The sequence below is a fragment of the Octopus bimaculoides genome, chromosome 17, assembly GCF_001194135.2.
Source record: "Octopus bimaculoides isolate UCB-OBI-ISO-001 chromosome 17, ASM119413v2, whole genome shotgun sequence".
Lineage (NCBI taxonomy): Eukaryota > Metazoa > Mollusca > Cephalopoda > Octopoda > Octopodidae > Octopus > Octopus bimaculoides.
The window spans coordinates 5,880,010-5,893,345 of NC_068997.1; the positions used below are offsets into that span (position 1 = coordinate 5,880,010).

Sequence of the window (13,336 nt, forward strand, 5' to 3'; positions counted from 1 at the left end):
ATATATATATATATATATATAATGTGTGTATATATCTATATATATGGCACCTGTGCCCAGCGTCACCTTTCTGGCACTTGTGCCCGCAGCATGTGTAAGGACTTTCGAGAGAGATTGTTGCCAATGCCCCTGGACTGGCTCTTGTGCGGGTGGCACATAAAATACACCATATGGTATCTACTTGGATAATTTATCCCTGTTTTTTAATTGTAATTGATGTAAGATTGAATAGTTAATGCTTATGATCATAACACAGACATTTGAATTAATTTTTACAATCCAGCTGTCCTTCCCAGACAGGATTTCGTCTTTCTGAAGTGACTTATATATAATTGAACTGTGATTTTGTACATTGTTGGCCTTTTACGGTTTTGATAATTATTTATATAATATTATGTTATGTTATATATTATATATAATATATTATATTCATAGTATTTAATGTAATATTGTAATATAATAAATTATTGAATGTCAATAGAATATCTATATTTAATTTATCTTTCTTAATATAAATATGCACACACACACACACACACACACACACACACACACACACATATATATATATATATATATATATATATATATATATACACACATATGCATATATGGGTACAGGACTTCACCAACAGTTAACATGAAATATGAAAACAAATGAGTTTAATATGCAAACAGTGAGAGAAACAAATGGAACACAGGACAAGTAACATAAAGAACGACCTTCATCAGTTGTTGGCTGTCTCTCTACTCCTCATTTTGAGCATTGAACAAGTTTATCTTATAGTAACCAAAGCTCAAATTTTGGCTACATTAAACTTCATATCATTGTGTGTGTGTAGATGTGTACATCACACACACACACACACACACACTGTATGAAATTAACCATGAGCTGACAGAATTGCTACCATGTTGAAAATAAATATGCTTAGTGGCATTTTTTGTTTCATTAAATTCTTAGTTCAAATCCCACCAAGGCCAACTCTGTCTTTCATCCTTTCAGGGTTGATAAAATAATTACCAGTTGAGCACTGGAATCATTCTAATTGATTACCCCACTCCCCATAAATTGCCAAAATTTGATACCATTATTATCGTTATTCTAAATTCTATTTATTATATATTTTTTAAAGTTTATATGAATTGAAAAAAAATATCCATAATAGAATATGTGACTGTGTGGGTGGTTGCATATATCAATTTGTCTACTGTTAATGAAATGAATTTTATTCTCGTGCTTTAAAAAATTTACAGCAATTTTGAGATGAGAATGTTTTAGCTAATTGGTAGGGGGTGGAGGACAGGAGGTGCAGTGGTAGATGTCAAATATTTGTTGAAAAAACATTTCTAAATTGTAAGAAATAAGTTTTTTTTTTTACTTTTAATTTTTCATGTAGCAGAAAGCTAATTCTGGAGAATGCAGATAGGTGGTAGGGGAGTTCATGAAGCACTCTCATCATCTCATCCTCATCCACTCCTCCTCTTCTTCCTCTTTCTTTCATCCCTCCTCCTCTGCCTCATCTGCTATCTCTTCTTCCTCCTTCATCACCCCCTCATACTTGGTTGATCATTTTATTTTATTTATTTATCCTGGAAAAAGGACACAATCACCTTATGGTACCTTTATGCTGCTAAGTAGTCTGGGCTTTAGAGAGTTAAGTGTTAAATGAATACAATATGAAGTCTTGATTCTTCTACTTAAATATATGAATATATATAATGATGTATATATATATGATGTGTTTATGTGTCTATATATATGTCTGTGTGTGTGTGTATATATATGCACACACACACATACATACATAGACACATATTTCTCTACTCATTCTTATGCATATTTAAATGTCTGTATGTGTGTTGTGTATCATTATCATCTAAAAAATTATCTATATGTGCAAGCATAAACATAAACATACTCTTTTCACCCAAATATATATGTATATAATTGTGTGTGTGTGTGTGTAGAAATGATGATGATATATTACATGATCTCTATCAGTTGATCTCTTGGCAAGCAGCTTTGAAAAAAGGAACCTGAGGGAGAGAGAGAGACAGGGATGAGGAAAGAGATAATAAAGGATGATAAGGAGGGGAGTTCTGACAAAAGATTATAAAATAGAATAAAACATAAACACGCATGCTATTTGAAATGTAAATTTTATTATTATTAACATCCAATTTAATCACTTAGGAACCTCTGTTTCCGTGAAATATATCGAGATAAAAGTTTAATGGAAGCAACACCATACAAGAATGTCACATCTTTCATTGAATTTCATCTTTTGTTTTAGACTTCTGCACATTTAAAAAAATACTTTTATAGTTTGTTGCTTTAGTTTTTTTTTCTCTCTTGTTCCCTTTGATGTCTCTTCTGCACTTTAATTGTAAATAAAACATTAGATATATCACCAAATTTTCTAAAATATATCTCTATGTGTTAGGTTTTCATCCCTTGCCTACATACCCTCAGTTTTTTGTCTTGTTTTTGCAAAATTTTAAATTATTTATTAAATCTATATTTTTAAAACTTTTATGAAGACTCTATAGGTTGCTTTTATGTGTCTTTTAAAATATTATTGATAACAACAACAATAATAATGGTTTCAAATTTTGGCTCAAGGCCAGTAATTTTAGGGGAAATGGTTTAGTTGATTATGTCAAGTCCAGTACTTGACTGGTACTTTATTTTATCAACTGCAAAAGGATGAACTGCAAAGTCAGTATTGGCAGGATGTCACTCAGAACGTAAAGAACTGGAGCATATGTTGCTACGCATTTTGTCCAATGCTCTAATGATTCTGTCTGCTTGCCGTGTTAATAATAATAATAATAATTATGCCCTGATTGGAAGTGTTATTACGCACATGTTTTGTCTTGGTATAAAAGACGGATTACAACAAATATTCTGCTCAATACTACAGATTTGCTTGTCAGTTGTTTGACCATAGCCACTTGCGCATGTTCCTTGGTGGCTGGGGATATGTGCGTCTCTGATCATGAGCAATAGTATGGGAGAGCATCATAGCCATGTGTTGAGAGGAATTCTTTGAGATTTGAATAATTCACCTCTGGAAACATGGGTGTTTCATTCAACATGCTTAAACAAACTTTATTCAGGAATTTTACTCAACCTAAAGAAAATTCTAACTGGGCCCCACCTGCAAGGTCATGTGCTGTTTATCTTGATATGAGATCACCATGTAATGCACATATGGTTGTGATGCATGTGCCTTGTGTACTTTTATCTGATGGGTAATCGTGATGGGTATACTGGGCTTCGTATATTTTACCCCAGTGTCACTTTGATAGCATGCACTGCTCTCTCACTCAGTAATGATAATAATAATAATCCTTTTTACTATATGCACAAGGCTTGAAATTTGATTTCTTGGGAGAAGGTGATTGTTAATTACATTGACCCTAGTGCTTGATTGGTACTTATTTTATCAACCCCAGAAGTATGGAAGGCAAAATCAACCTTGGCAGAATTTGAATTCAGAATGTAAAGAGCTGAAAGAAATGCCACTAAGCATTATGTCTGATGCTCTAACAATTCTGCCAGCTCACCACCTTAATAATAAGTAGAAGAAAAAATTACTGTGTATGAGACCAAATACATGAGGGCATATGGCCTAGTGGTTAGGACCAGATGGTGTAGCCTGTGTCTTTGAGCAGAGCACTGGGTAGCATATCATGCTATTGCTGGTGTAGTTCTCTCTTCCACCAGCTGTCACATCTTCAGTATTCTGCTGGAAGGGCCAACAGAATGTTTATGTCTGCTCACACCTACTCAGGCACCTAAAACAATTAATGAAGCAAGGTACTTGTTACCTGGTCATATTTGTTGCAAGTTATAGATACACATGCTTTTTGACACTGTATATATTCCAGTCTTAGAATAGCTTTGCCTGTATTTCTATGTATGTTATAAAAGGTGACTAAAAGGGCTGCAAGAGGACAGTCACCTATGTATATATTGTATGTATGTGTTGTGTGGGTGTATGTGTGACTGTGTTAAAATGCCTAGTTTCATTAATATCACTATTTTTTTTTATTTATGATTCTCTTTTTGTCAATTTTATTTTTGTATGTGTATTTTTGTGTTTCTGTTTAGATGTGTATACCTGTGTAAGTATGTATGTGTATGCCTGTGTGAGCTTTCCATTTTCTCATCAAAAATATCCAGTTATCCTCTCAATTCTTCTTTTTATCTCATTACTTGAAATGTTAAGCATTATTATTATCATTGAGTGAGAGAGCAGTGCATGCCATCAAAGTGACACCGGGGTAAAATATACGAAGCCCAGTATACCGATCATGGCCACCCATCTGATAAGGAATTTACTTCAGGTCCAGTAGCCCATCCCTGAATAATGTTTGTTTAAGGATGTGGAACAAAACAACGTTTTCAGAGGTGAATTATTCAAACCTCAAAGAATCCCTCTCAACACATGGCTATGATGCTTCCCCACTACTAATGCTCATGATCAGAGATGCACATATCATCAGCCACCAAGGAACATGCTCAACTCGTTAAAGTCAAACTGACAAGCAAATCTGTGGTTTTGAGCAGAATATTTGTTGTAGCCCATCTTTTATACTAAGACAAAACATGTACATGATAACACTTCCAATCAGCAGCCATGAGAGCCAGTGCCTGGTACTGCATCAAAGCATTTATCATTATTATTATTATTATTATTATTATTATTATTATTATTATTATTATTATTATTATTATTTGTGCTGGCAGAATCATTAGAGCAGTATTTTTTTCCATCACTCTTTACTTTCTGTGTTCAAATTCTGCTAATATGGATTCTTCCTTTCATCTTTTTTAGGGTCAATCTAACCCACTACCCTTCCCTCAAAATTTCAGGTCTTGTACCTCTAGTAGAAAGGATTATTATTAGAATGATGAGCCAGCAGAATCATTAGCACACTGGACAAAATGCTTAGCAGCATTTCTTCTGGATTTACATTCTAAATCTGAATTCTGCCAAGGTCAACTTCACCTTTCATTCTTTCAGAGGCAATAAAGTAAGTGCCAGTTGAGCACTAGGGTTTATGTAATCAGCTAGCCCTCTTCCACCAAAATTTTAAGCTATCTTAAAACATACAGGACATATTGGGTAATATTTGTTCTGATATTATAAAATGGGATGGTCACACATGGAATGTCTTTGATCACATGTTTATTTAATCAGGCTGACCTCAAAGTGGAAGAGCATAAATTTAATAATCCACAAAATTCATACATTACTCTTCGGTTTTATTGTCCAGCCTCTCCTCTTCCAATTGTCCAGTTTTTACTGATCTTACCAATTCTTCTTTCTCTTCCTATTGCAGGTAGAATGATGTACTGTTGTGCTGAGAGGCACTAAGGAATGGAATGCCTGTTCTAACAATGAGTCGAGTACCAGTTATAAAATCCAAGTCCATTGGCAGCAAACATAGCCAACTCATTGATGAAGAGGAAAATCTATGGTAAGATTTTTATTATTTATCATCATAATCATCGTTTTAACATCCACTTTTTCATGCTTGCATGGGTCAGATGGAATTCATCAAAGTAAATTTTCTACAGCTGTCACCAACACTTACCTGATTTCAAGTGAAATGATATTTCCCCATGACTAGACATGTTTTCGTAGCAGGCTATAAACAAAGAACACTTCTTGTATGATGCTGGTACTTGTTTACAAACAACCATTGTGTGATGTCAAGATAAAGAGGAACACACACACACACACACACACACACGCACATGCACACGCACACACACACAGACGCGCGCGCACACATATATATACATACATACAAGGTGTGTTATAAAAACCTGCCTAGACCTGTGTCTCCAAAGCAAGAATCTATTAGCTTGTACCTTTATACTGTCATTAAATGATAATATATATATATACAGGGTGTCCCAAAAAGATGTACTAACTCTTTGACTTCCCAGTACTCATGCATTTTGTGTTCAAGTAGATGTTTATTGATATACATACAATCCTAAAAAGTTAAATTAAATTCAGGAAAATAAATTGTTGTAGAAACGATTATTTATTGTCATTTAGAAATAAAAAAAAAGCAATGCATTAGTAATCGTCTGTCAAAGAGTGAGTACATCTTTTTGGGACACCCTGTATATACATCAGGAATCACTGCCGAAATGATTAAAATTTCCAGTGGCGTAGGATACAGCATAGTCACCTGTATAGTTAATCAGGTTATATAGGAAGGCACCATCCCCAATGACTGATGTAGTAGCATTATAATTAGCTGCTACAAGTACAAAGGTAAAGGTGATACCTTAGATAGAAACACCTACAGAGGTATTAAACTGCTCGACGAAGTCATGAAAATTACTGAGAGGGTTATAGCTCAATTGATTAGAAATAGAATTAAACTAGATGAGATGCAGTTTGGATTTGTATTTGGGAAGAGTACCACATATGCTATCTTCCTAGTGAGACAGCTGCAGGAAAAGTACTTGGTCAAAAGTAAGCCATTGTACTTAGCTTTTGTCGACTTGGAGAAAATTTTGACCGAGTTCCCCTCTCTCTGATATGGTGGTCTCTAAGGAAGTTATGAGTAGAGGAGTGGCTTGTTAGAGCTGTCCAAGCTATGTGCAGTGGTGCTGTCAGTAAGGTGAGAGTTGGCCATGAATACAGTGATGAATTTAGTGTTCAGGTAGGGGTTCACCAGGGCTCAGTTTTCAGCCCACTCTTTTTCATTATAATCCTCCAGGCCATAACAGAGGAATTCAAAACAGGGTGCCCGTGGGAACTGCTATTTGCTGATGACCTTGCTCTTATTGCAAAATCTTTAGTAGAATTGGAGAAGAAATTCCATGTATGGAAACAAAACCTGAAATCAAAGGGCCTTAAAGTTAACCAAGCTGTGACAAAAATGGTTGTTAGTAAGAAAGAAGATAAAACTTTCTGTCCATCAGATAAATGGCCTTGCTCCATATGTAGTAAAAGAGTTGGAAGAAATACCATTTGCTGCACCTAGTGTAAACTATGGACACATAAGAGATGCTGTGGTATCACAGGTAGATTAACTGATGAACCAAACACTGATATAATTATTTCACCTGATTAGATTAGAATGTGTGCTATTGTTTCTTGTATAAGAGACATGTTCCACTGTCAAACAGTCCATGTGCTGTCAACACTATCTCTGCTAAGAGTTCAGCATTCTGTGACTGATGACATACAGACATACACCATCGCTGTAGCACCTACAGAAATTTCTGGATGAAGAGCATATGCAGTTGCTCTTTGGCACATTTTTATTCTAAAAAGTTCACATCTTTGGGGTTACAGTCCTAGATTGAATGAGGATCAAGACTGACTATCTGGCCAAATGCTCACAGTCTTCTTTCAGTCAGGTAGTGTGACTAGTGGGACTTCCTTGTTGGCATTTTAACCAAGAACTAATGATGGGAAAGAGTGACAACATACTTGGAAAAGTGGGTGGGGACGAATCAACTGGCTGGTCTGTTCCAGAGAATTTTCAGTTTGGGGACTATAGACAATGTCCAGAATCCTTGAAGTAGCAATGTTATGGGGAATAGGGGAGGCATTGCTGCTTTGAGATAAACACTACAGGCAATGAAGTGCCATTAGCTGCATGGCATGAACTCATTCAGCATACAAGCATTGTTGACTTGTAGAGTTTTGTGAAGCAACTGTTGTTGTATATATTTAGGTCCTTCTTAGAGATAATCTCACTGGCTCCTTTTGTCCAGAAAGGGCAGGCAATTTTCCTCTATCTGGATGTGATAGTAAAAGAGATTAATTGGTGGATGTGACTGAAAAAAGACTGAGGACATACACACTCCTTTAGTTAGCCCCTTATCAGCTTTTATCAACTTTTTCAATTTCCACTTGGAGTGGAGAGTGAGAGTTTAGAGGGAGATACTGCTCTGAAGTATTTTTGTTGAAGGATAACTCTGAGTATGAAGGGCAAACATGAGCTAAATGAATGAGTTTATTCATAGCCAAAAGAGTGATGGGATGGAGAAGGCATTAACCTTTGTTAGTCAGTGTAGTCCTGGATCTGTAGGGTCTTTGATTGGCCCCTAGGTGGAACTCTTCGCATTTGGGGACTCATATCAAATATGTACCCTATCACTATTTGTATTTATGCTATTCACTACAGTTCACATACATATGTGTGTGTGCTGACATAAACAACATACTTCATAACATACTTGCAGGTGCATACAAATGCATATTTACTTTTGTGTTTATATATATATATATATATATAACACATACACACACCCATGCGCACACATACATACATACATACATACATACATACATACATACATAGACACCTGACATAAAACCTATTTTAGTCACAAAGGACACACAAAAGAATTAAAAGTGAAGTTTGATATTCTTTCATGTTTTGTTTGTGTCTCCATAAAAGCTTTGTTCCAATCCATAAAATGTGTTCTGTGTGCAGTCTTAGATTAGTCATTCACAGACAATTCCATTATTCACCAAATACACCCTCATCTTCTTGCTGTGCTGTGTCTCTGCATGCTTTCCGTGTATGTGTGTGTGAGTGTGCATGTGTGTGCACACACTTTGTCCAGTGCATTGAGTTCTATATCAGTAAATGTTTGTTTTGTGTTAAAATATACTTTTAATGTATTTTACAGCTCTAAAGTGAGTGAGATGGCAGAATTGCCAGCATGCCGGTCAAATGCTTAGCAGCATTTTGTCTATTTTTACATTCTGAGTTCAAATTCTGCTGAGGTTGACTTTGCCTTTCATCCTTTTAGGGTTGATAAAATAAGTACCATTCAAGCACTGAGGTCAATGTAATCGACTTACCTCCTCTCCCTAAACTGCTGGCCTTGTACCACAATTTGAAACCAATATATTTTACAGCTGTCACATTACTATATCTCTATCCACACACACACACACACACACACACACATATATATTGTAGCTTATGTGGTTTTCTCTTTTCTTTTTTGTGGCTGTGTCATTTAAGAATCTTGCTTGCCAACCATGTGCTCTCATATTCACTCCAACTTCATGACACCTTGAGCAAGTGTCTTCTATTGCAACTCCAAAGCTGACCAAATTGTTGTAAATGGATTTGATAGATAGAAACTGGAAAGAGCCTGTCATGTGCATGTGTGGGTGTGTAAGGGCACAGGGCCTAGTGGTCAGGGTTTGGTGATCACGAGATTGTGGTTTTGATTCCTGGACCAGGTGATGCATTGTGTTCTTGAGCAAAACTCTTCATCTCATGTTACCCTGTGATCACTTTGACATCTGATGTATCTGAACAGGCAGTGGCAATTTGGAAGGAGTGAGCTAATGTAGAGCATAGACATTTGATCGCTGTAAACAAATCATCTGTGCAGGAGGTTGTTCAGCAAGAAATTGCAGAACCCTCATCTATCATCTATGACAGGAGAGTCCGTAATATGTATGTATGCATGTGTACATTTGTAGTTTGTGCATGTGCTTGTGTGTCTGCATACATATGTATGCACGCATCTGCATACACTCGTATTTAAATTACAACAACAACAAAGAAGACAAGGCAAAGATTAAGCCTCTGTATGGACACTCAAACCTCCAGAAATGGCAGCTAAATCTCAGTGTAATTCCACACCCTTCCATCTTAAAAGACAGAGATACATTAAATACAACATTTCTGCACCTCTTCCCCTGCACAAAAAAAGGAAATAAAAATGGGATGGTCACAATGTGATGTTATGGCTAGAATTCTTTTGATCATAGGTCTGCTTGATTCAAACAACAAAGGGCATAGTTTGTTATTTGTTGTTGTTATAAGCTCTAACATGCTCGATCCTTGCCAATACAAATACACATGTAGTGGCCATCAAAGCTCCATACCTCTCTGTACCTATCAGTTAATCTTTGCAAACTACATCCCACACACTGATTCAGCATTCCTAGGTCTGTGTGACCTTTCACACTCTGGTGGGGTCTGATGAACAATGTCAATCTCATTAACCTCTCTATATTATTTGTTCATAACGTTGTTTCTTCCTTAAAGCAGGTGTTTTAAATAATTGCAGTAAGTAGACACTATGATCTTACCAGTTTCTCTCTCAGCTCTGAAATTTCTGCTGCTACTGACCAACCTTATTTGACCTCCAACTAACATAATATCATGAAGTCAGTACTCAACTAAATGTGGGCACCCCACCACCACATGCACAATTGTCACCCTTGCTGTTATTACTAAAACCACCACCGCCTAAGCATGATCTTGACTTTTTAAACTGGGTAGACCTCGTGCTTTCTCAAATATGTCATTAGCTGATGTCGTGTTTATTATTATTCTTTGTTTTGTATACTTGGATTACTTGCTTTAGTTAGTGGAATGCAGCTTTGAAGGGTTTGGTTCAACAAATTGACTTCAGTATTTATTTTCGGTCTGGTACCTATTCTATCAGTCATCATCATCGTCATCATCATCATTTAACGACTGTTACCCATGCAGGCATGGGTTGGACGGTTTGACCAGGATTGGTAAGCTGAGGGACTGCGCCAGGTTCCAGTCTGATTTGGCATGGTTTCTACAGCTGGATGTCCTTCCTAATGCCAACCACTCTGAGAGTGTAATGGGTGCCTTTGCATGCCATTCGCACTGGTGCCAGTTGCATGACACCAGTATCTGCCATGACTATGATCTCACTTGGCTTGACGGATCTTCCTTTTCAAGCACAACATATTGCCAAAGGTCTTTGTCATTTGTCATTGCCTCCGTGAGGCCTAGCACTCAATCACGTGTTACTGGCACGGTTGCTCGTTCCACGACACCAGCATTGGCCATATTGCTTCTGTAAGGCCCAACGCTCAAAAGGTGCTTTTTATGTGTCACCACTCTTTTGTTAAACTGCCCAGTGATGTAAACAAACCAACACCAGCTGTCAAGCAGTGGTAAGGGACAAATAAACACACACACACACACACACACATACAGACTTGTGTGTGTGTGTGTGTGTGTGTGTGTGTGTGTGTGTGTGTGTGTGACAAGCTTCTTTCAGTTTTCATCTACCATTCACTCACAAGGTACTGGTTGGCCCAAGACTATAATAAAATACACTTGCCCAAGATATTTGTTTATTTTTACTTTTGTCCTTTCAGCACAACATTTTACAACTATGATATAACCCAATCATATACATCACCTAGAAACAAGTACAACAGACATAACATGTACCTAGCTTTTGTTGTTTTATTGACTCTGTGCAGTTATGAGCACATATAGACATCATTTTGGCCATCTCCCCTTTGTGCTTCTGCAGTATTGAGAATGTGACAGCTGAAGAAAAAGAAGACTGTACCCACACTAGGCTGGTACTCATTTACAGCTGAGAGACTGGCATAACATGAAATAAAGTACCTTGCTCAAGGACATAGGAATTGAACTATCAAACTTATGACTGTAAGCCTAACACTCTAACTCCTGGGCTGTTTGCATTATGATATAAAAGGAAGGTCTTATGGGCTGATAAAGGTGCCTCTGTGTAGTCAATCAACCAACTAGAAATAAAAGCCAAATTACCTCAAATCATATTCTTTATAAAAAGGAAAAAATATGGTAAACATACAAAAGGAAAAAGACAACACATTAATCCTTTTTATACCAGTCTGCCTGAAACAACCCCTGGTTCTATGAAGTAATTTTTTTTGTTTTAAATTGAAATTTCATGTTAATTTATATTCCAAATAACAGCCTAATAATGACCGTTCTACTAAATTCAGTATTATTTTCAAAATTAATGGAAACAGATGCAGTATATTTTAACATAAATACCTTTTATCTTTTACTTGTTTCAGTCATTAGACTGTGGCCATGCTGGGGCAATGCCTTGATTAATTTTTATCAAACTAATTGACTCTAGTACTTATTTTCTTTTTTAAACCTTGTAATTATTCTCACAGTCTCTTTTGCTGGACTGCTTAGTTACAAGGATATAAACACACCAGCACCATTTGTCAAGCAGTGGCGGAGGACAAACACACACACACACACAACGAGCTTCTTTCAGTTTCCATCTACCAATTCCACTCACAAGACTTTGATCAGCTCAAGGATATAGTACCATACTATTAGGGATTAATGGGTGTTAAATGAACAATCTAGAAATATGATGTATGCTATAAAAAGGGAAAAACGACAAAGAGCTGTAGATTGCCCATTCCTACTTCAAAACCTTGTGAAATTTATTAACGGTTTAGATGTAGGTATAGCTGGCCAGCCATGTGATCTTGGGTTCAGTTTCACTGTACTGTACTTTGGGCAAGCATCTTCTACAATATCTCTATGGTAACCACAGCTTTGTGAGTGGCTTTAGTAGACAGAAACTGAAAGAAGCCTGTTGTGTGTGTGCATTTGATTATGTATGCTCTTGCCTTGACATCACATGATAGTTGTAAATGAGTTCATTGTCATGTAAGGCTCTTCATTTCTTGCCTTCTGTGAAAAATGCTTAGCTACAGGAAAATATTACTTTGCTTGGAAACAGATTTTTCTATGGCCAGATACCTTTGCTGTCATGAACCTTCACTTGTTTCCATCTGACTTGTGCAAGCATTGAAATGTGGATGTTAAATAATGATGATGATTGCTTGTAGTAAGGATTTGGACTTATTAGAATCAAGACACCAATAGCTCACTACCCCAGCCTTCAAGTTGTAGGACTTCATCATATCTATAGCAGTAGGTTTGGTTGTTATGTCTGAGTCATGGAATTCTTCCTTCTTTTGACCCACTTCTCTTTTGAAGTGCTTTAAGCTAAACCATTCTGGTGTTTTCTTCTGCTCCTTACATTGACCAATTCCTTTATGCTTTACTTTCACCATTTCATCAATTCCCTGGAGTTACACTTTTCATGCAATGGATTCCTTTATCTTAACAATTCATTAAAAAAAAAAATTTTGCTTTTCTTTATTGATTTTTGTATGTGTGTATTTAAGTATGTATATATATATATATTTATATATATATATGCACAAACACATTTCTGCACAAACACATATATGCACATATGTGTGTGTGTGTGTGTGTGTGTGTGTGTGTGTATGCATATATATATATATATATATATATATATTGGTATGTCTGTATATCATCATTATCATTTTATGTCTGTTTTCCATGTTATACATTGGACTTCCATTGAATGACTCAAGAATTCCTTAGAGTCGTATGTCTTCTACAATGACTTCCTTTATCTTTAGAATTTATAATACATGCACAGAATGTGAAACTTGATATAAATGTAGCTTTTCACTTTTGAATAGATTAACTA

The 13,336-nt window shown here is 36.2% G+C and overlaps 1 protein-coding gene across 6 annotated transcripts in view; it reads left to right on the top strand.

Moving 5' to 3' along the window:
- The window catches only part of LOC106868966 (uncharacterized), a 184,839-nt gene that overhangs the window by 134,011 nt on the left and 37,492 nt on the right, over window positions 1-13,336 (top strand). For all 6 annotated transcript variants that reach the window (XM_052973867.1, XM_014914442.2, XM_014914441.2 and 3 more), the window contains one exon: window positions 5,356-5,493. In XM_052973867.1, coding sequence (XP_052829827.1) covers window positions 5,399-5,493 — 95 coding nt within the window. In that variant the 5' untranslated portion in view covers window positions 5,356-5,398. The remainder of the gene's footprint in view (window positions 1-5,355; window positions 5,494-13,336) is intronic.